We start from the raw sequence: 23,979 nt of genomic DNA, 5'->3' as shown, positions 1-23,979 counted from the left end.
TATCAAAAGGAGATGGAAGATCAAGGAATTGGGGACCAATTAAAAGAATGGTCACTTCATTGAGGAATCGGTGGAGAATGCAAGTGTCGAAGGCGGTTGGCAGTTGGATACGGCGGACCAGGCTTCGCCCATGAATGCAATGAACCTAGACGCTAAAGTCGTAGAAGGGGAGAATAGTTTGAAGGATGCAGCAATTACGCATGGAAATCTTGCCAAAATAACGGAATACATTCCGATAATATTGGGTTTTGGCATGTCCTTTTGTCCTCTTTGAACTAGTCACAATTCTTGAGTTTCATGTCTTAGTTATCATACAAACTTCTAGTTAAAGAGATATTCAAATTTGAAGATAATTCCAATTGATCCATTATAGATGCACCTACAGCAATTTAATGAAATTTAACACATTGATAAGAAATGAAGCATAGAACAACCGAATAATTCATCAAATTAGTTCATAAATCACTCCTAAATATATTCTATGGCAACATGAACAATTTAGCTACTCATCACAAGACAAAATACGCTTGTGCATGTCGACTTGACTTGATTAACACCCATATATATACTAGCTAGACTGATAAGGTCAACATGATAACGCAAAATTCATACACACTGCACAATAAAGAAACCTTCGACACAGACACGATTATATATAACGATAAAACACATATAAACTTACATTATGAACTAGAAAAACATCAATTTTAGATCTTAAATATCAACGTCACTCTACAACTATTGTGAAACATCAGCTTGTTGAACACAAAGCAAAAGGTTAATTATGATTGCAGAACTATCCTATGGGTAATAACAAAAGTCCCAAATTCAAAACCACAACCCTCTATAGTCCAATAAATATTTCCTCTTTGAAAAAGTCACAATTCTCGAGTTTAATGACTACAATTTCATCCAAACTCCAAGTTAAAGAGACATTAGAATATAAAGAGAAATAATCCATTATAAATGCATGTACAACGGTTTACATAAATTTAACCCATTGACAAGAATAAAAGTTTAGAATAACCGAAGAATTCATCAAACTGATTCATGATTCACATGCTGAGGCAACTGTAACAATTAAGCTACTCATTACAATGCAAAATGCACTCGTGCATGTCGGGTTGACACGATAACGCCCATATCTATACTAGCTAGGCGGATAAGGTCGGCATGATAACTCCATTTCCAAATACTACAACATAATAAAGATACCTTCGACACAGACACATCCGTATTTAATGAAAAAACACATATGTAGACCAACATTATGAACTAGAACGAGATCACATTCTCACCTCCGAAATTCTTGAGTGAGAAATGGCTAGGAGTATAAATCATGGTATAGGCAAGCTCATCTGTAATTATACCGACTTGTTGAATAGAGTCCATCTTGTTCGAGTAGTAGATGAGGCACGTGTCTCCCAGAACAATCAAAACGTCACCATTTTTGAAAATTTTGAATGTACAAATATTCAAATAACTCCAATCATGATCAAAATCAATAACAATCTGGTACTCCATGGTCCAAGATTCCTTGACTTTGTATTCCTTCATCAACCAGATGACGACGAGTTCTTTGTCTAATGTGTAAGACAAAGAAAGGCAGCCCCTCAAAACATTCAACTTCATATCCAAAGGAAGCTCGCCATCAACAATAAGTTCATCCACTGCAGGGGCAGCGAAGATGCTAAAACATTCTGTTTCAACATCAAAAGCATAGATCCACAAGGTTTGAGCGGAATCATACACTACCCAATGGGGGTTGCCGTTACATACAGTGTATGCATGGTAAGAAAATGTGCAGCCAGAAGCGGGGCCAGCTCCAACGCGCCTCCATGTTCCTGTTCCGAGAGTGTATACATGATGAGCGTCGGAAGCCCCCCCATTGATACAGATGACCTTGTATTGCCCACTGATTTTGCTCACACAAAATCCAAAATTCAACAAATGGTCATGTATGTATACATGAGGGAAGGAGAGCTTGATATGTTGACGAGTGAGAGGATTGGTTATGTAAACAAGACGCTCAGCTGGTAAGTCTAAAAGAAGCAATCCATTAGTTTGTCGAGCTCGATATAATGATACTGAGTTTCCGTGAGGGATTTCGATCTCTGTGAGGTGGCGGAATTGAAGATCAAGAGCATAGCTCTCCAGATCTGCTTCTTCGTCTTCGTCTTCAAATTCGATAATGGTGCACCGAGTTGATTTGCTCGTCTCCGGCATCAGCAGAACTAGAGCGGGTGGGGTTTTGATTTCGGATTTGACGAAATCGCCGGACTCGATCAGATTGAGCCATGGTTTGCAGACGCATTTGCTGATTGATTTGCTTCGGAGAGGGAGCCGTGAGAGGATGTTGATGGTGATTTCTGATGGTAGATTCTTGAAGAAGTCTTGCTTCATTGTTAGAAATGGAATGCGTTTCTTTCAATCGGACAGAGAAAAAGAAAGAGAAGAGCTGACTAATACACAATGAGCATCTTTCGTGAATTTAATTTAGGTTGTTAGAGATTTGCACATTTTCAGTCCCTCAACTTTAAAAATATCATGAAACATTCTTTCAATTTATGGGTAATTACATATTTGGTATATTTATATTTTTTTACATATTTTTGGATTGAAATGTCCCCAAGGTATAGATGTCATTTTTGTACTTCATATGTCTAATGTTACATGTCATTGGGTAATTACATATTTGGTATTCATTCACTTTTTTAACATATTTTAAGACTGAAATGCTCCAGGAGGGTGTTTTTGTATATTTGTAACCTTCACTAATTCCGTCTCTCTCACTTCTCAGCTTTAAAAATATACTAATGTGAAACTCGAGCAAATGTATGAACTATTAATTTATTTTTATATTTATTTTAATTTAGAAAAATGAAGAAATATATATATGTAAGAAAATAGTATAAACAGGGAGTAGTAATAATTTAGTCTTGAACGAAATATAAGAAATTAATTCATTCATGAATAATAGAATAATATTGTTTTTTATATTAAACACTACTATGAAATTAAATTAAAGTACGTACATCAATTAAATTATTTTTAGAATATTAATAAAAATATTTTTCCCTTATAGAACAATATTTACATATACATATATAAAAACTGAATTTATCATTCTAATAATTGACCATTAATAAAACAATGAAAGTATAGTTTTTTTTAGAGGTTAGAAAATGTGGGAATCCATTAACATCCTCTATCCCATAAAAATACGTGCACTTTCCATTTTCATCCGTCATACAAAAATATGTGTATTCCATTTTGGAAAAGTTTTATCAATTTAATAATATATGTCTCACTATCCATTAACAATTCTTTAACTACTCCCTCCGTCCCACAAAAGATGTCACACTTTCCTTTTTGTGGGACGGAGGGAGTACCATTCTTCTCTTCTCTCTTAATTTACCATACAATTCTCCTCATCTCTCTTACTTTACCAATTTTGTCTTAATTCTCGTGCCATATCCAATGCCCATATTTTTATGGGACGGAGGAAGTAATAAAATTAAGAGCTAGTATTATTTTATGTTGTATGTTTATATTTCTATTTTTCATGTTTCTCATTGATTTTTAATTGATTTCCCATAGTATATTACAAATATAGTTATTCTGTTATCATATTATATTTTTTGTGGTTTTTTTTACAAACATAGTATATTACAAATATCAACATAATGACATGAGTATTTGAACATAAGTATATAAGAAAATATCAACACAGTTTTATTGATAATTTCATGCATTATATTGAAATTTTATAATGCATTTGTTGATACACGAAAACTTAAATAAAAATGATCAAATTTCATCATTCGAATGCCGTAAGAACATATGCAATTGAGATCTCATTAGAATCCTTATAATATTACCTTTAATTTTATATAATTTGCAGACGTCGGACTCGATCAGATTGAGCCATGGTTTGCAGACGCATTTTGATGTGAATCAAATTGTAGTCCTTTATTGTATTGTTTTAACACACATTTTTAGGTGAAAAATAGACTCATTTTGATATATTGTAGGACAAAAGACCAATCCATAAGAGAGAGGAGGAAGAAAACAAAGGTCCAAATCTGATCAGTAATCAGCCCTGCAAGATTAACTTAAAATGCTTCTACAAGTCCACCATTCCATTCACCTTCGAAAGAGCTTCGCGTGGATACCTCGCACGCCTCAATCGGAGTCCGGATGAAGAAGATACGGCTGTTTTACGAAGACTGCGCAATGCAGTGCAAAACGCGCGACCGGGCGTCAAAACGCGCGACCTGATCGAGAGTATGACAAAACGCCCGATCGGGCGTTTTTTCAAGATCCAAATCGCCCGACCGGGCAAATGCTACTGGGCCTGTTTTTCGGGCCCTAACTATTTAAATAGCTAGGGCACGACTTCCAATGGATCTTTGGCGGCTGGGGAACGAATTTGGAAGAGCATTTAGAGCTTGGGAGCCATTTTAGAAGTGGAGAGAAGATCAAACCCCCTTCCACCTAAAATCAAGCCTCATATGGTAGCATTTACTCATCTTCTTGTATTGTTGCCCACCATGAGTGGCTAGATTTTAGGGATTACTCCTAGTTTGTTAGGGAAGCTTGTAAATATGAATCTATGATTGTGTTTTGATAGATTTCCATGTTTTGGTTCTTGTCTATGTGTTTATTTCAATCCGTGTTGGGTTTTGCTAGCAAACTTAATCCGGTAAAGGCCTTAACTTCAATGTCTCTTTAACTTGGAGTAGGGAGCTAACATAGATAAGGAACCCTAGGCTAAAACTGATCAGGGGATAGTCCGGGGTGGATCTTATGTGTTGAACGTTTGTAGAAGCCAATCTCGAGCTTACTATGCGATTGTAGGAGTGAGGGGTTGGTGAGTAGAGCCTAGGAGACGTGATCAGCCTATCCTAGGTGTAAAATTCCACGATCAGTGATCAGCTGCGTGAGAGCGTAAAATCAACACGATCCCGATAAATATTCGAAAGTAATTAGACTTTAGGATTCATGTGAACAAGCAACCCGAAACAAGCTAGGAGTAGTCTTCCCTCTTTATCGTGATTCCCTTGTTCTTTTTCCTTCTCGTTTCGTTCTTCACTCGCCTCTAGATCAAAAAAAAAAACCCAAAATTAAATTATTTTACTGCTTTTTAGTTAGATTTACTAGTTTTAGCAATTAATCTCCTCACTGTGGGTTCGACACCTTTTATACTGCATTGCACGTCTGTATACTTGCAGAGGTAGTATTTTTAGGGATTTATTACTTGTTTTGTGTACTTAAATTGCACCCTAAAAATCACAACAAGTTTTTGGCGCCGTTGCCGGGGAGGCGTTAGTTGTTAGAACTTTGTGTGTTTTCTTTTTTTTTTAATTTTCTTAGTTTTATAGGTAGTTTAGTTTAGTTAAATTTTTAGTTTTTTATTTATTTTGTTTTCCACAGGGTGTCCGTAATCCGTGTGTTTCTTGTGCAGAAATCTTATTTAGCAACGAGAACGGGGCTTGTGTGGAAAGCACGTGATTAGTGGTCATCAAGTTCTGAAGCAGTTGACCGTTTCTCAACGGTTGGGTAACGGATGGCTTGACTCCCACTCTTAGGATTTTCTGCTAGAACACTTCTTTACCGCACACACGATTATTAGGACTAATCCCGGAGTTGTCGAGGTTCTCGCTTCCGGTAGAGGGGTGACATCGTGCCAACTTAACCCCTTATTTGCTTTAATTTGTGTTGTTGTGTTGTGCTTGGTATTTTCTGCTTGACGGGGGTTCTAGTGTATGTTTACACGATCAAAGGGTCTAGCCGAGTTTGGTACCTTGAGTTCAGTGAGACAAAGACAGAGAAGGTTTGATTCAGAAAGTTCAGATTCAGAGAATACATTGTTGTTCGTTGAAAACATGGATGGTGGAGAGGGAATTGTGCCACCGGAAGAAAAATTTGGTGATTTTTTCCAAGAGGCCAATGATCATCTGGATGCCTTTGCATATGCGTCGGATAATGTCAACATACCTCCTCACTACATTGGTTTGATTACTGAAAGATCTCAGTTTTGGGGGAAGAGTGATGAAGACCCCATTGCCCATCTGAATTTGTTCTATGATCTCACAAGTAACTACAAGCCGCAAGGAGTGCCACATGATTCAGTCAAGAGACTTCTTTTTCCTTTCACTCTACGGGAAAAGGCACGTCTATGGTATGATTCCTTGCCGGGGTACAAGATTGCCACATTTGAGGAGCTCAAGAAGAATTTCTTGATTGAGTTCAATTCTGCCGAGAGGTTGGACAAGCTTAGAGAGGCCATCCACAACTTTAAACAAGAGGATGATGAGACCTTCTCGGAGGCATGGTATAGATTCTCTGACTTGATTCGAAAATGCCCAAGTCATGGTATGGCTCCAAACAAGGAGTTGCACAAGTTCTACAAAGGTCTAACTTATGAAGATATGTGTTGGATCAATGCCGCGAGTAAGGAAGACTTGTTGCAGATGTCTTTTGATCAAGTGAGAGAGCTCTTCGAGACTCAAGCGGCGGCACAGAAGACTTGGCATAACTCACGGAGAGCTAGTAAGAAAGCGGAAACATTTGATGATAGCTTGCGTGATGAAGAGTTGGCCTTGGTGAAAGGCCAAATTGCGAGCATCCACACCCAAGTGGGGGTCCTATCTAAGGCCTTCACATCCATGCAGTTGGGTGCTCCCTCCACTGTTGCCATTGTGAAATGTGGAGTTTGCCAAGGGGATCACCACACTGATAAGTGTCATCTTGTACAAGAAACTGAGAAGGTGAACTATGTGGGCAACCGTCAAGGATTTAATCAAGGCCCGAATCAATCATATTTCCAAGGCAATCAGTTACACCAAGGAAACCAAGGGAATCAGGGGCCAAGTGGGAATTGGAGGCCAAATACACCTCCCGGACTTGAAACAAAGAAGCCCGAGGTTGGAGATCCATTAGCTGCCATCTTTACCTTCATGTCTGATAGTAAGAAGGAAAATGATCAATACCGGAAAGAAAATGATCAATTCAAGAAGGATGTAGTAGAGAAGTTTCAGCAAATGGATGCCACCATGAAGAGCATGCAGACCCAAATTGGGCAAATTGCATCGGCTTCGAACACAAGGCCACCTGGAGGCCTACCGAGTGACACAATTCCAAATCCAAAGGGAAACGTTGAGCATTGCAATGTCGTGATACTGAGGAGTGGAAGAGAGTTAGGGGCAACCTCAGTTAGTCCAAACACGTTGCACGCAGGGGTGGACAATGTGTTAGGTTCACAAACCTCGCACGCAGGGGCGGACGAGGTGAGTGAGCAGGCTACTTCGGTTGCACATGAGTCGACAAAAGAAAGAAAAGAGATTGCATCTGGCTATGGGGATTCTAAGATAGGAAGCTTCATCAATTCGGCTAAGAACAAAGAGAAGCTGAGTCCTGCAAGAGACCCAAAGAGCCCCTACAATTTTCCCGAATACCTCCCACCACCACCTTTCCCCCTTGTTGGAAAGAAGAAGCCTCAAAATGTTGAGTGGTTGAAAGAAATCTTGAAAAAGGTGAATGTTGAGGTATCCCTTATGGACTTGATGGCTAACTTCCCAAAATTCTTCACTTTGTGTAAAGAGTTGATCTCAAAGAAAGGAAAATTACCTAAGGAAGGAATGGTGCAAGTGAGTGCACAATGCTCACATATCTTGACTGGGCGAATACCTCCAAAAATGCAAGATCCTGGGAGTTGCCATATTTCATGTGAAGTAGAAAATAGGCAGTTTTTGAGCTGCTTACTTGATCAAGGATCTGGCATTTCACTGATGGCTCAAAAGACTGCAGATGAAATTGGTCTTTTAAAAAGAATGAAACCGGCCAACGTCCACCTCCAGTTAGCTGACCAGTCCATTGTCAAGCCTAGAGGAATCGTGGAAGATGTCCTCATTAAGTTTGATATGTTCATTCTGCCTGTGGACTTTATGATTTTGGACATGGAAGAAGATAAAAATATGCCTATTCTATTTGGACGACCATTCTTGGCCACAGGTGACGTGACTCTCCATGCTAGAGACAACACTGTGACTTTTAGAGTCAATGGAGAGGAGGTAACTCTCAAGGGGGTAGGGGCCACAAGAAAGCCCATGGACTTCAATGCTTGTTCTAAAGAAACCCCAAAATTTGAGTTGAAGCCTCCTAAATACTTCAAGTTTGTGTTTGTTGGAGAGGATGAGCCGCTCCCAATTCTCATCTCCGCTCATCTCAAGCCTTTGGAAGAAAAAGAGCTCGTGGCATGGATGAATAAGCACAAAGGAGATCTAAAAAGATTCAAATTGAATGCCTCTAATGGCGTGAGTGGAAGAAATGGGAAGGAGAGCCATAATGGTCATCCTAGTGAATGGAAGAGTTGCGATGGTGATGGATATGGGTGAGTCAAAGCACCAAAGGAAGGTCTAGCCAAAGACGTTAAAGAAAGGCGCTAGATGGGAGGCAACCCATCAAATGTGGTTTGAGTGTTTATTTGTTTAGTTTTTATTTTGATCGCGAGGGTTTTCTTAACTCGGTTCTTTCCCTCGTTTTTGATCTTGAACCGAGTATTGTAAATAGTTTGTTGTCTAGTTTTGTTTTGTAGGAATAAGGACGAGCTATTGATGATGAGCCGAGCCGAAGAAAAAAAAAATACCCGACCCGCCCACCCCGACTTAACATGATTTGAGGGAGTCTTCTTACCCCTTTCTTTACTATTTTTGTCCTTTGCGTTTCATGAGTATGCACATTGAGGACAATGCATGATTTAAGTTTGGGGGGGTGTTTGCATGCTTGCTTGATTAGTGTTGATTTTGGCTTAAATTCTTCCTATATTTGTGTATAAGCATGCTTGATTTTCTTCCTTCGAATGTCACTAGGCACATCGTTTCCTTTAGGATTTGTTGGTGTGGACTTAGTTTTACTTAAGAGTTGGGCCGCAGAACCTTTCTTTCACTTATTAACTGCTTGAGAGCTATAACTTCCATATTTCAATCAAGTGAATGTAGTGTCCTTAGGAGTCCGATTTCTTGAGCTAAGGAGAGAGGATAATTCCGGTTTTAAAAAATTGATGAAAAAAGGGCTTAAGGTTGATCTTCTAAACTTAAGCTTGATGAATTGTGAACTTGTTATTGTTGATGCATGAAAATGATTAGGCAATAGGACGTTAAGCCTCAAATCCATATTATCACATGCCTTACCCTTCATAAACCCCTAGTGAGCCAATTTTGAGCTTTGAAGCCTTATTTTTTGTTGAAATTTTTGAGTCACTAAATGAGCCTATGTTATTTTATCATTTGCTAAGCCTTAATTGATGGTCCCTTTCACCAAGGTTAAAGAGCTAGCACATCTTGGGAGGGTTTGTTGTGTGACAAGAAAGGGCTTGTGTTTGAGCCATTAGGTGGTAAATGATGTTGATAAAAAAAAAGAGAAAAAAGAAAGAAGAGAAAAAAAAAATGAATAGAATAAAAGGCAGCCTTTTATGTTTGAAAAAGCCAAGGCTAAAAAAAAAAAAAAAAAAAAAAAAAAAGAGAAAGAAAAGTGAAGTGAAAAATAAAAATAGAATAAAAGTGTTGGTTTGTTAGTTTTGAGAAAATGAAAAATATCAAGTTTGGGGGCGTGTATTGTATTGTATTTGAGATGTGAGATGTGTAATGGATGTGCTAGAACTTTAAACTTGGTGGTGAGTCACTTAGCCAAATATGATCCCACCTTGACCAAAAGCCCCATTACAACCAAATGATCAAAGTCCTTTGATTTGTGCATCACAATGACTTGTTAGTGGTAAGTTTTGTTTAAGTTTGGGGGAAACACCTTAAGTACCTTAAGAAAATAGAATAGCCGGAAGAACTCCTTTTGATGATCTAGTTATGACGGTTTGAGACTCTCTAGGCACTACCCGAGCATAAATTGGTGTAGTGGAGTGACAAGCTCTTAGGTGGTTGGTCGGTTGATTGGTGCACATTGCATGTTCTAAAGTCCTACTTGCGAGTGAATGCGGGGTCCATCCAATAATTTTCGAGGACTTGTGTGGGTTGGTGTGATATGAGAAGAAAGATTTCTAGGTCTACAAAGTGCTAAATTGTTAACTTGCTCGGGACGAGCAAGATTTAAGTTTGGGGGTATTTGATGTGAATCAAATTGTAGTCCTTTATTGTATTGTTTTAACACACATTTTTAGGTGAAAAATAGACTCATTTTGATATATTGTAGGACAAAAGACCAATCCATAAGAGAGAGGAGGAAGAAAACAAAGGTCTAAATCTGATCAGTAATCAGCCCTGCAAGATTAACTTAAAATGCTTCTACAAGTCCACCATTCCATTCACCTTCGAAAGAGCTTCGCGTGGATACCTCGCACGCCTCAATCGGAGTCCGGATGAAGAAGATACGGCTGTTTTACGAAGACTGCGCAATGCAGTGCAAAACGCGCGACCGGGCATCAAAACGCGCGACCTGATCGAGAGTATGACAAAACGCCCGATCGGGCGTTTTTTCAAGATCCAAATCGCCCGACCGGGCAAATGCTACTGGGCCTGTTTTTCGGGCCCTAACTATTTAAATAGCTAGGGCACGACTTCCAATGGATCTTTGGCGGCTGGGGAACGAATTTGGAAGAGCATTTAGAGCTTGGGAGCCATTTTAGAAGGGGAGAGAAGATCAAACCCCCTTCCACCTAAAATCAAGCCTCATATGGTAGCATTTACTCATCTTCTTGTATTGTTGCCCACCATGAGTGGCTAGATTTTAGGGATTACTCCTAGTTTGTTAGGGAAGCTTGTAAATATGAATCTATGATTGTGTTTTGATAGATTTCCATGTTTTGGTTCTTGTCTATGTGTTTATTTCAATCCGTGTTGGGTTTTGCTAGCAAACTTAATCCGGTAAAGGCCTTAACTTCAATGTCTCTTTAACTTGGAGTAGGGAGCTAACATAGATAAGGAACCCTAGGCTAAAACTGATCAGGGGATAGTCCGGGGTGGATCTTATGTGTTGAACGTTTGTAGAAGCCAATCTCGAGCTTACTATGCGACTGTAGGAGTGAGGGGTTGGTGAGTAGAGCCTAGGAGACGTGATCAGCTTATCCTAGGTGTAAAATTCCACGATCAGTGATCAGCTGCGTGAGAGCGTAAAATCAACACGATCCCGATAAATATTGGAAAGTAATTAGACTTTAGGATTCATGTGAACAAGCAACCCGAAACAAGCTAGGAGTAGTCTTCCCTCTTTATCGTGATTCCCTTGTTCTTTTTCCTTCTCGTTTCGTTCTTCACTCGCCTCTAGATCAAAAAAAAAAACCCAAAATTAAATTATTTTACTGCTTTTTAGTTAGATTTACTAGTTTTAGCAATTAATCTCCTCCCTGTGGGTTCGACACCTTTTATACTGCATTGCACGTCTGTATACTTGCAGAGGTAGTATTTTTAGGGATTTATTACTTGTTTTGTGTACTTAAATTGCACCCTAAAAATCACAACACATTTGCTGATTGATTTGCTTCGGAGAGGGAGCCATGAGAGGATGTTGATGGTGATTTCTGATGGTAGATTCTTGAAGAAGTCTTGCTTCATTGTTAGAAATGGAATGCGTTTCTTTCAATCAGACGGAGAAAAAGAATGACAGAGGGAAGAAAAAGATAGAGAAGACAATGAGCATCTTTAGTGAATTTAATTTAGATTTGCACATTTTCAGTCCCTCATCTTTAAAAATATCATGAAACATTATTGAATTTATGGGTAATTACATATTTGGTACTTTTGTATATTTTTTGACATATTTTTGTCCCCAAGATATATGCTCTTTCCGTGTCTTAGTATTTTACTTAAACTCACTTTTTTTTTTCACTCATTCTGAACTCTCATCTAATTTATTCACTCTCCTACTTTATTATTCTTAATTGGAACTATTTATTTTCATTTTCTCGAAACGAGTAAAAAAGAATAACTAAAATAACATGAAACGGAGAGAGTACCTTTTATAAATTTTACTCTCTCCGTCCCATCGTAATAGGCCATATATTCTTTTTCGTCCGTCCCATAGAATTAGACAATTAGTCCATATCCATTTATGGAAACCTTTTTCTCCTTCTTTTTTCTTTATCATTTATGGGCCCTACAATCCACTACACAATTTCAACTACTTTTTCTTATTTCTTACTTTACCAATTATACATTAAAATCTGTGTCGACTCCAAATGACCTATTTCTATGCGACGGAGGAAGTATTAATTTTATCTCTCGGTCTCTTACTTCTCAACTTTAAAAATATATTTGATGATCTCTTAGATGATCTTTGAACTTTGATTAATCACATATTTTGTCTTTTTGCACTTCTTTGAATACTCACTCCGTCCTATATGGTTTGTCTCACTTTGACCTGGCGCGAATTTTAAGAATTACATAATGAAAAATGAGTTGAAAAAGTTAGTAAAATATGGTTTTTACTTATACAACAAATCTATGTGACCAAATTTTGTACAAACAAAAACTAGTTTATTTGCAAAAAAAATAGGTTTATTTATGCATTTAATTAAAATATATAGATGCATATATAGTACATGGAAAATGCGTAATATTATGGTCATATATTTATGATTTTTATGTATAATTTTTTTACTTTTTTGGAACCATAAATGTAATTAGTGCATACTTTAATTCAAATTTTAAAAACAATAGAAAGGAAATTTAAATATAAAAATAAAAAATAAGGTGAAAGGCAAATAAGTCTTTTTAACTTGTCCACTTACTACATTTATTATTTTAATATATCATTAATACATCAAATTATTAATATAACCTTATTTTGGTTGTACAAAATTTGGTTGTTTATCATCAGTTATATATTAGTTTTATAATAAAATGTGGGTAGGAATGAGTTAGTAGAATATGGGGTATATTACCAGAAATGGTAAAAAGTGAAATGGAACAAACTATGTAGGACAGACTGAAATGAAAAAATGAGATAAACTATCTGAAACGAAGGGAGTATTTTTAAACCTAAAAATATTAAATATAAGCATAGAATTACGTAGCTAGCATATACAGTACACAAATACACCACACCAATTTTCTATGTTGCATTATTTTGAATAGTAAAATTGGTTGATAAAGTATAGATCTTGAATTAATTCCAAGCTAGTTCCTCGAAATATATTATACTACTACTTATTAAATTGTATTTACGTGTGTAATGACACCATATTTATTAATAGGTTGTCTTAATATAATTATTTAAATACTCTATCTGTCCTATAAAAATAGATCATTTGGTATTGACACGGATTTTTATACATAATTGGTAAAGTAAGAAAGAAGGAGAAAAAGTAGTTAAAATTATGTAGTGGATAATGGGACACATAAATAATAATGTAAAAAAGAAAGAAAAAAATGATGTCATAAATGGATATGGACTATTTATATGGGACGGATGAAAAAGAAAATATGACATATTTCTATGAGTACTAATCCCCCCGTCCCTGAAAATTAGTCACTTATTTCCATTTTTATTTGTCCCTAAAAATTTGTCACCTTTCACTTTTTCCATTTTTGGTAGTGGATAATATTCCACCAACTCATTCTTACTCACATTTTTATTATAAAACTAATATTATATATATATAGTAGGACTCACGTGCCACTAACTTTTTCAACCCACTTTCTACTACATTTCTTAAAACTCATGCCGGGTCGAATGGTGACAAATTATAGGGACGAAGGAAATATAAATTATTTTGAACAAAGCCTATACATTATTTTTAAAAAAAAATTATTATGAACATGTCGTACTTATAAATATATTATTTTTTTATTATTTATTAGTTTGATGGTTGTGAATTTTAATTTTTTTTTAAAATAATGAATCCTAAAATATTAATTTCTCAATCCCACTCAAAAAGTCCATATTCTTGAGTGACACGGGAAAAAAGATGAACATCTTAAATGTGATAGAAAGTATTTTATCAATAATTCACTTTGCACATTAAATATTTATTTTTAATGTATAAAAAAAAATGCTAGAAAGTATTTTATCAATAATTCGCTTTGCACATTAAATATTTATTTCGATCGGGGTCAAACAATTGTATTTTTCCGAATCACTAGATCTGCAACTATAAATGCGTTTCAACTAATTTAAAATTTTGGGCGGAAATATTTCTCTCTTTCAAATATGCGCAGGAAAGCGAAGCTCATTGCTCCGCTCTAAATCCCGATTCCACCTTCGTTTCACGGATTCTGCTTCGATCGATCAACGCGTTACCTTGGCCACAGAGAAAGATCTCGTCTTCAGGTGTGATTTAACTCTGATGATGCTTTTTCATTCATGTTTGATGTTTCCTGCGCCGGTTGATAGAATCAGAACCCGAGGTTTTTCATTTTGATCTTTCAATTCTGACTCAATTTTCCTGTGATTCAGTCCGGTTGCATAACGATTATACTATTGTGTCTGCTCTTCTGAGTTTTCGATTGCTCTGCTGAATTAGTATTTCGTTAAATCATCCGCTTAATCTCTTTGCGGTTTTGAAACCTAGAATTTGCGCGCATTCGCATCGCCGAGCCGGAATTGAAATTACTCTAGGTTTAACCTCTCTGTAGCTAATTTTATTTCCAGAATTGGTAATTCAGTTCTCGGTGTGTTTTTGCTGTTGTTTCGCGTAATTAATTGGATTATATCTCAGCAAAGATTTTGAATTTCTTTACGGAGTCGGAATTCAGCCTTCTTCTCTGTTCAACGCAAGTCTTTCTTGATAAATTTTATTGAGGTTCATGTGGTTTTGATTCCAAATGTAAATGCATAGGATGTATTTGGAGAACAAGCGCGATACCAAGGGTCCGAAGTTCGATTCCGGCGTCTTATCGCCGATCAGCTTGATGAATATGACCGGCAGCCGACGCTCTAGGTCATTGTTTGATCCGTACGCATCAGACAGTTCAGATTCTCCGTCTCCGCTGATGAAGTTCCTGCGTTCTGTCGATCCGGCGGCCGGAGGCGCTTCCTCGCCGGTGTTCGTCACGCCGGTCAAGGTTGAGGAAGACGTGATTGTCATGGATGGGATTTCGGTGCCTAAGTCCAACAGCAGCAGCGGTGAAGTCAGATTGAGGTTGCCTCTGATGTCATCAAACTCTGTCAATTGCAGTTTCGGGAAATCGAATTCCACTGCTTCATCTTCGTCGTCGGGGAGCGGTGGTAGACGTGCCAGGGCTGAAAATACCAAATCTTATAAGAACAAGCTCTGTCATTACTGGGAGACTTCCCGTATATGCCAATTTGGTTCCGAATGCCAGGTCTCTCCTCTCTCTCTCTCTCTCACTCACACATATGCACACATCAAGTAACTATTTAACAGTGCTCACATAAATTTTGGTTTCCATTGGAACAGTTTGCACACGGCAAAGAGGAGTTGCGCCACCATCGGTTCTCAGGCAAGATCAAACTTGAGGTACATAGCTAACCTATGCTCTGTTGAGTCATTTCTTACCATCAACGAGTAATTAAGTAATCTCGAGTGATGATAACCATTGTTTTGGGTGTGATTTTTATATAGCACATGGTTTCTTGTGTGTTTTTGGTACGTTCTTGCAATTTTCCTGTGGCATAGATCTCCAAATTAAACAGCAGTTTCGAGGGATCAAGCCCATCGCCATATAGCTCTAAGTTTAACCGAAACAGCCGAGTCAATGCGGCCTCAGCAGAAGTGGAGGCCTTCACATTGCCACCACTGTCACCTGAAATGGCGTTCCCTGCATCACCAATCCCAGCTAAACAAGTTTCGGGAACTAGGGCGATCCCAGTCACTACACTGCTCGACTCAGATTGGACTCCTCAGAGTGATGGGATTGAGGTCACTTTGCCATGTGGGGAAAAGAGACCATCCAAGGAAGATGTAGATGCTTACATTGAGAATGTGCTCTATGGGGCTAAGGCGAAGAATAGGCTGCCTGTATTTGTCGAGATTTGCCCCGACTCTACTAGTTGATTCATGGTGATCCAACCATTTGCTCAAGTGAATGGGGTAAATATGGCTGCTATTGCTGATAGCACTCAACTGGTAACTCCTAGTTACTTACTGTGGTCTGTGAATAATTGTGGTTATCTGTTTACTGAGTGATGAGGCATTTACTGTACTTACTTTTTGGCCTTGAAACAACAAAACTGTTGCCTGGTTTGTGCTGTAGTTGAATCATGTAAAACAATGTATCAGGGGTGTTGTGTATCCACTCTAGAACACTTTCAAGCTCAAGCTTGTTTAGGTCATCCACACCCTCATATTATACCTTGACTATTCACATATTGCGTTAGCTTTCATACCTTACCACTAACATCATTACATCAACAGTCATCAAACCCCTGTATTATAGCAAAAGTGTTTAGTCTTTCAATCAGGCCTTCAAGGCTTCGAGTATAATATTTTTAGTTTGTGACCAATGTTTGAGAAATTACTAACCACATCGGGTCACCTAGACCGCAATTGGGACAATTGGGCTTAGTATATTTACAATTTGGGTTGAAATTGTCTATAAATTGGATTTTGGAAAAACACAAAAAAGGCATATCTGGATATTGAAGAATGGTTATGGATTGCTTGATAACCACATCCTTATCCAAATCTAACTCGCACAAAAAATGTCAGTCGCTTTGCTCTCTTCCCTCCCGCTTTCTTCTCCAATCCATTTTCCCTCTTCCAAATTCAAATCTTTGAGGCCTCCCAACGCCACCCCATCGCAAATCTCCCCGCTCAATCCAACCCCCTCTCCTTCCCAATTCCCCGACAAGACCGGCGTCATCGTTATCGGCGCCGGCCTCGCCGGCTTAGCCGCCGCGACTCACCTCCAGGCCGAGAACATCCCGTTCCTCCTCCTCGAAGCCTCCGACGCCGTCGGTGGCCGCGTCCGGACCGATTTCGTCGACGGCTTCACTCTCGATCGCGGCTTCCAGATCTTTATCACGGCATATCCCGAAGCTCGGAAGCTTCTCGACTACGACGCCCTCGATCTCCAGCGGTTTTACTCCGGCGCTAAGGTCTTCTTCGGCGGCCGCTTCCACACCGTTGCGGATCCCCGGCGGCATTTCTCCGATTCGCTCCAATCGCTCGCGAATCCGATCGGTTCTCTGATTGACAAATTTTTAATCGCGCTGACGATAATTAGGGTTCTGAGCAAGTCTGATTTTGATATTCTGACAGCCGATGAGGTGGAGACGATTGAACTGCTGAGGAGCACCGGGTACTCCGATTCGATCCTGGACCGCTTCTTCCGCCCCTTTTTCGGCGGGATATTCTTCGACAGGGAGCTCGAAACCACTTCCAGATTGTTCGATTTCGTTTTCAAATGCCTCGCGCTCGGCGACAACACTCTCCCGAGGAACGGCATCGCCGCAATCCCTGAGCAATTGGCCGCGAAACTGAATCCGAGCTCGATCGTGTTGAATTCTAGGGTAATTTCGATCGATCACGAGTCGGGAGAGGGGGTAGTCGTGAATCTGCAAAGCGGGGAGTCGTTGAGGAGCGATCTCGGAGTGATACTCGCAATCGAAGAATTCGAAGCCGCGAAAGTTGTAACCGGAAAAACAGAGGCGAAACTGCCGGCGCGAAGCACAATTTGCCTGTATTTCTCGGTGGACGAGGACAAGGTTCCGGTGAAGGAGCCGGTTCTGCTTCTGAACGGGTCGGGTCGGGGCATAGTGAACAACATGTTCTTCGCGAGCAATGTGGCACCATCATACGCTCCCGCCGGGAAGGCACTGGTGTCGGTGTCACTGATCGGTGTGTATAGTGGGGTGGGGGAGGAGGAGCTGGTGGAGCGGGTGGTGAAGGAGCTGTCGGATTGGTTCGGGGAGGAGGCGGTGGGGTGGTGGAACTACCTGAGGATGTATCGGGTGGAGTTTGCGCAGCCGAACCAGAGGCCGCCGACGAATTTGTTGAAGGAGGCGAGGGTGAGGGTGAAGGGCGGGGGATTGTATGTGTGTGGGGATTATGTGACTCATGCCACGTTTGATGGGGCGTTGCTCTCGGGGAGGAGGGCTGTCGAGGCCCTGCTGAAAGATCGAGCGGCGGTTGGCCTTTGATCTTTCACTGTGATTTCTCGACGGCAGATCTCTTTCCTCCGGGTTAGGGGTTGTGATATTTTTTCATTTTTTAATGTGAACAACGATTCTTATGGTATATATTTTGTGTATATGTGTTAACATTTATAATAACAAGATGGATTTTTGTAAGAGTGACTATAATTTGTAGAAGCAAAGTTTTGTATAACTAATTATTAACAAGGTTGGATTGAAGATCAGAACAAGTTCAAAGGAAAAGTTTTGGATACTATATCTAGTTTGGAACAGGATGCCCAACCCAATCTGTCTGGGTGGCTTTGTGACCAGCATCCTATCCGGGCCAGATGAACTGCCTAGTTTGAGTTTGAGACAAACATCGGGTGACATTTTTTTCCATACTTTAACCGGTCGGGTGAACGTCCTAGATTGCAGGCCAGAGACTTCGACCTGATCGGATGGTTTTGTGCCCATATTCTGTCCTATCAAGTGAGGTGAAGTACTAGTAATTGAGACTTGAGAGTGCAAATTTCAGTTTTAACTTTATTTTGGGAGCAGTTTTTCATGAAAATTTTGCAAAAAGAAGAGAGACTCGAGAAAGAAGTGCTCACAACAATTGCAATTCCTCACGTGACGAGCCAGCATCTGCAACTGCAACATTAATTGGCTATGGATTTTCTGATATTTTGTGTTTTTATTGTTCGTGATTTCATTATGCTTGACTAGGTCATGCATGTATGCAAATTAGATCGATTATTTGGTTATTTTACTTTGAATTCTAAATATTCCATGTTTGTGATCATCATCTTTGGTTTCTATAGTTATATTTGCAAGTTGTAAAGGACTCCTTTGTTTTGCGCTTCCATCTAGATTGATTCTGAACTCTCAACTCAAGGACTGGCTATTTTCTTCTGTCAATCAACTGGCTATGTTCCACTTCTGCTCTATATGACAACTTCTCTATGCATTTCCATCTTGGAGGACAATTTCATTGGCAATGATAGGCAAGAATTTAAGTCCTAAGAAGATGTGAAAGTCAATATTTTGGCTCCTGGGAATGATTCGACAGGCTTGCCGACCTTTTAGATAGTACAATGTGGTTTGCTCCTTCATCCGAAAGGATTAATTGCTTATGCTTTGGTAGCATTAATGTCACCAAGAAAGAGGGTGATAGTTCAAACTGATACGAGAAAACATTTCACATCTTAATCAAGTTTTTTTTAAAATTAAAATAAAATCAAATTGAATTTTTATAAAAATTAAACCAATATCCAAAAATATTAAAATCTTAAATAAACAGGAATGACAAAGAAAGATATCACTACTGCACTATTAATGTGCTCACTATTGGGAAATTAACGCCTATAATCACATAGTAGTAGTATATAATATTGATGATTATAAGAATTGTTTACCCAATTCGTTTATATCTACATTTATGAAGTCAAGGATTTCACTATGTAATAGTTGGCCACGCAATTTATAACGCGAGAACAACTCTTATATTATAGGCAATATAGAGAACCATAATATAATAATGCTAGGAATCATATCATAAGGATATATGTCATTAGGAAAAATCTCCCCTCAAATCTCCACTTGTAAGCATTATAATCAGCCAACTTCAATCATCAAAGAGAAGTTGTACACTATAATAGCTCGAAGGCTAATGAGAAGTGTTGTCATGTTCACAATTAACAGACTCCAGGCAAAGGTGTGGTCTCATCATATTCGAAATTCATTAGTAAACAAAAAAAAAACTTCACGTGTCGTCCACAGTGATCAATGGCCAATGCATGTCATGCAACACCACAAATACACAGACAAATAATTCCAAAAATCATCTCTTTATCCTATTCCATTCTCTCGACAATATCAATCCAAACACAAATATACATGCATGAGGATTTAATAATATTAAGATATAATTTTATGCATGATAATAATTGTGCTAGTCATGATTGATGACATTAACTTTTCACTTCGGCTACTCACGATAACATTAATTTGTCAAAAATTTACAATGAAAATCATGTATTCAAAAGTTTCAGTTCGCATATTTAAGCACAATTACCTCAATATTAAAACTAATAAGTATACTACAATAAAACACAAAGCATCAAGAAGTGAAAATTATGTATGGTAGGAGTATGTGTTTATTCAATAGTATGATTCAATTAAAAGAGGAGCAAACACGCCTAATCTGGCCTTTAGATCCCGTCCACACTCCAATCCTCCCCAGTTTGATCATCGAAGCAGCGAAATCAGCCTCGAACGATGGCCCAGGAAGCCCGAGATAAGAGTCGACCGCACGCTTCGTCGCCTCATCTTGATAGAGAGCCGCATCAGATTGCAGCACAGCCATTCCACTCCTTATGTTCCCCAGTATTTGCTTGTCAAACACCTGCTCGCTGCCTCTGTCCATCGCCAAACGCACGTTCACATCTCCGTTTTTCGGGCACACCGACTTCAGCTCCGGCAGAAAGCCCGGGTTTATGGACGGGTCCGAGCCCCTGTTGGCCGGAAACTCGTACAGCCTTGAGTTCACGAAGAAGCACGCTGTGGTGCCGATCGTGTGCGCACCTACAATTTGTTACATGCATTAATTTATTGGCCCTATTGATACATATTACTAACATTTTGTTACGGATTCAATTTTCACATTGGTCATGAGAATAACTGATGTGGGGTATATAGACTAAATGGGCTCATCCCAAAATACTAGTCAGTTAGGTGAGAGAGCTCATTTAGTCTATATAAAAATCTGTATCAGTTGTTCTCACAACCAATTCATTCCAAAAGACTAGCATGTTAGGTGAGAGAGTCTATATACCACACATCGGTTGTGGGAATTGAGTCCCTAACACATTTACTAAAATATAATACTACTCCATACCACTAAGAATGACAAGATCTTGGGCGGTGAGGCCTTTAGCTAAAAACTTGGCTTTCAATTTGTGAATGGAATCTGCAACATCAGGCATGTGAGCAGCCAGTGTGACATTCGACACCAAGCCATCTCTTCTGCCTGTTTCCACATCGTACCATGGCCCTTTCGACTGAAAATATCATCAAACTAATTAAGAAATTATTGAATTAAGTAAAGCAAAAGAGAAGAATTAATGAATTAGTTACTAGGAAAACGGCATCTCTAGCAGCCATGGCAAGAATGTCGGAACAAGAGACGACGCCGGGGCAGGCGGCTTCTAGCTGAGCTTTGGCGGTCTGTACGACGTCGAAGCCTCGGACGCCTTGATGTCCAAAGGCTCGCTTCTCGTCTGCTTCCGAGGCTCTGTCGATTAGAATGGAGGCGTCGCAGCCGTGGACGAAGCAGTCGTGGAAATGGAGGCGGAGCAGGGAGGGGAGGTTGTTTTGGTCGGAGATGGATGATTGATGGACTACGTTGCGGACTATGGCCTCGGCGTTGGGGCAGCTAGTGTTGTAGAAACCTACACGGACCTTCCCTTCTGATCCTCCCAATAAACAGCTTATCATTATCAATCCAACTATTCTACAATAACTATAACCACCCATTATGGTTCAACTTTAACTTCAAAACTATATGTATATGTATATGATTTTTATATTTTATTAAGAGGGAGGAGGAAGCTCAAAATTACTCTTGTGAGAGAACAGAAGAAGTGAGATGGTATGTGTTGGATTGGGGAGAAAAAAATGGTTAGTATTAGGGGAGATTAAATCGTGGCCTTTTATATGTTGAAAGACTACCAATATTTGTAATTGGTTCCTTCAATTGAAGCCTCAAGATTTGCATCTTGTTTCATTCACTCCCCAACTTTTATTTAATGTTATGTATATATTGTGTTCAACACAAATTTTAAAATAAAATTGATAACATACTTAAGTTGAAATATTGTTATTTAAAAATATGTCTCATTTAAGTAGACGATGAAACTTGCCAAAAAATGAAATAGACTAATTATTGTTGACGTATATAAAATTGAAAACATGATTAACAATTTAGATGGAAGGGATTACCTCATACTTTGTATGCTACATTTCTTAATACACTACTAATAATTTGACAAATGGATCTTATTTTATAGAAAGAAAAATGATTTCCAATACAACACACATATTTCCTTCACGGTACTCCATCTCTATCTCTCTTCTATATTTAATTGAAATAATTGTCTTAACATTTGTTAACAAAAAAATATAAATTGAAATAATTATCTTTAACGTTTGTTAATAAAAAATGTAGTAATAGGTTAAATTTTACTTATTTCAAAAGATTATATAAAAGAGTTAAATTCTTTCAATATTTTTTTACTTTATTAAAATAACTTAGGAAAAATTTAATATTTAAAAATAGACTAATCTTTATGATATAACTCTCTATTATCTTTCTCCTCTACTTTCTCTGATATTTTAAATCTAACTACTTATATTATCTTTTCTCAATAAAATAAAAATATAATAGAGTCAACTAATTATTTCAATTTTTTAACTAATTAAAGTTTTACAATACTTTTATGGAAATTTTATAAATATTTATAGTACTGTTTATTGAGATAATAGTTATTTAAATCTAAGAAGTTTTGTCAAATTCTAATTAATTGAAATCAAAGTTTTTTTAGTGATATTACAAACCAAATTATTTCAATAAAATAAAAAAAGAAAAAAGAAAAAATCATCTTTTTATAACTTTTTGAAATATGTAAAGATTTGACTCTTTTTATAATTTTTTTGAAATAAGTAAAATTTGACTATTTATATTTTTTGTTTACAAGAGTTAACATAATTAAATATAGTAGGGAGATAGTGCAGGAAATAAATTCTGAAAATAATTTTTCTTTCTATAAAATAAGATCCATTTGTCAAGTCATTAGCAGTGTATTAAGAAATGTAGCATACAAAGTATGAGGTGATCCCTTCCGCAATTTAGACATGCATTTATTTTTTTACTATATTATTCCAAATTGGGGTGGAACTAGTTATAGGATTTAGTATGATATACTAATATGGAAAAAAATTGAGAATTTAACCCCTTCCGGATATATTTTCTTTCGCTTTATTAGGCACGATGTGAAGAACATATTCTGTAATGTATTTTTAGAAGTTTGAAATATTATAGTAATTGTCTTTTTTCTTTTGCTTAATTAGGCACGATGTAAAGAATATATTCTGAAATGTTTTTTTTAAGTTTGATCTATATAAGTAATTGGAGTAAAAGCAGGGATAAATACTTGTGACAATGTGAAGGGGTAAACATTATTCTGAAGCATTTTATAGTAATTAATGCACATAAGTCAAAAAGATAGGAATAAGAAAAGTTGTCAGAAGGTGTATATCGCATCGCATGAACTAAAATTGGCAGCATTGGAATCCTAAATCGCAAGTGTCGAACTGAGTTACTGCATATCTTTTTTAGTGTTGTATAATTGTTGTTGTCTCATTAGCGGAGTAGAAAAAGAACGATATCTATACGCCTCTTTCTTAGCTAAGCTGCTACGCATACTGAAATCGAACCGGTGGTTCAAAGGAATTAGATCGGCGATTTTGGCCTCAAATTGGGAAAACAGGAAAATGTGTAAGACCAAGGTAAAGGGGCAAAGGTAATTTGGGGTGTAGCTAGTTTAGGAACCTGATTTGTTATTTTTCTAGTATTTCTTTATCCTATTTCTATATTTTTCCATGTATATAGTTTCATACAGTATTATTCTAGTCTCTTTAAAGTTTTAAGGAGCTCAATTTTATTTCCTCCTTTTCTATTTTTCTACTTTCTCACATATTCGATTCTTCTTTAACTCTTGTTAGTTTTCCTGCTTTTAGAAAAATTATAGAGTGAATATTGTAAGATTTAGTGTGTAGAAAAATAATAAAGATAATAGTACCATATAATTTATTTTGTGTTAAAAGTAGTATTTTTAGTAGCTAAGAAAAAATGTTCCCAATAACAGTTGCCACTTTAATAACACGGCAGGC

General features: G+C 37.8%; 5 protein-coding genes and 1 non-coding gene across 7 annotated transcripts; 3 read left to right on the top strand and 3 right to left on the bottom strand.

Annotated features, from left to right (window-relative positions):
• Window positions 1-1,275: 1,275 nt before the first annotated feature.
• LOC125194768 (F-box protein CPR1-like) lies at window positions 1,276-2,403 on the bottom strand. Its single transcript, XM_048092994.1, has one exon. The coding sequence runs from the start codon at window positions 2,401-2,403 to the stop codon at window positions 1,276-1,278; it is 1,128 nt and encodes a 375-aa protein (XP_047948951.1).
• A 3,485-nt stretch (window positions 2,404-5,888) lies between these two features.
• Window positions 5,889-8,399, top strand: LOC148927384 (uncharacterized). Its single transcript, XM_089056573.1, has one exon. The coding sequence runs from the start codon at window positions 5,889-5,891 to the stop codon at window positions 8,397-8,399; it is 2,511 nt and encodes an 836-aa protein (XP_088912699.1).
• Window positions 6,276-6,382, bottom strand: LOC125197595 (small nucleolar RNA R71). The gene has a single exon (XR_007172131.2). It is a non-coding gene; the product is annotated as a small nucleolar RNA R71 (small nucleolar RNA).
• Window positions 8,400-14,108: 5,709 nt separating the features above from the next.
• LOC125196497 (uncharacterized) lies at window positions 14,109-16,340 on the top strand. Of its 2 annotated transcripts, XM_048095029.2 has the most exons (4): window positions 14,109-14,280; window positions 14,789-15,275; window positions 15,371-15,430; window positions 15,590-16,340. In XM_048095029.2, exons 2-4 carry the CDS (start codon window positions 14,790-14,792, stop codon window positions 15,965-15,967), a joined length of 924 nt encoding a protein of 307 aa, XP_047950986.1. In that variant the 5' UTR covers window positions 14,109-14,280; window position 14,789; the 3' UTR covers window positions 15,968-16,340. The 2 variants fall into 2 exon arrangements, with proteins under 2 accessions (XP_047950986.1, XP_088912322.1); XM_089056196.1 differs by lacking the exon at window positions 14,109-14,280 and having other exon boundaries at window positions 14,781-15,275.
• A 218-nt stretch (window positions 16,341-16,558) lies between these two features.
• On the top strand, window positions 16,559-18,204 carry LOC125196496 (FAD/NAD(P)-binding oxidoreductase family protein). The gene has a single exon (XM_048095027.2). It carries the CDS (start codon window positions 16,615-16,617, stop codon window positions 18,052-18,054), a length of 1,440 nt encoding a protein of 479 aa, XP_047950984.1. The 5' UTR covers window positions 16,559-16,614; the 3' UTR covers window positions 18,055-18,204.
• A 1,933-nt stretch (window positions 18,205-20,137) lies between these two features.
• On the bottom strand, window positions 20,138-21,725 carry LOC125192948 (peroxidase 43-like). Its single transcript, XM_048090631.2, has 3 exons — window positions 21,166-21,725; window positions 20,927-21,089; window positions 20,138-20,613 (listed from the first exon to the last, which is right to left on the bottom strand). Exons 1-3 carry the CDS (start codon window positions 21,562-21,564, stop codon window positions 20,204-20,206), a joined length of 972 nt encoding a protein of 323 aa, XP_047946588.1. The 5' UTR covers window positions 21,565-21,725; the 3' UTR covers window positions 20,138-20,203.
• Window positions 21,726-23,979: the final 2,254 nt, after the last annotated feature.

The sequence above is a fragment of the Salvia hispanica genome, chromosome 4 (genome assembly GCF_029641045.1).
Source record: "Salvia hispanica isolate PSC_SH4W2 chromosome 4, Shi_PSC_v1, whole genome shotgun sequence".
NCBI lineage: Eukaryota > Viridiplantae > Streptophyta > Magnoliopsida > Lamiales > Lamiaceae > Salvia > Salvia hispanica.
This window is presented reverse-complemented; position numbering and strand designations above follow the sequence as displayed.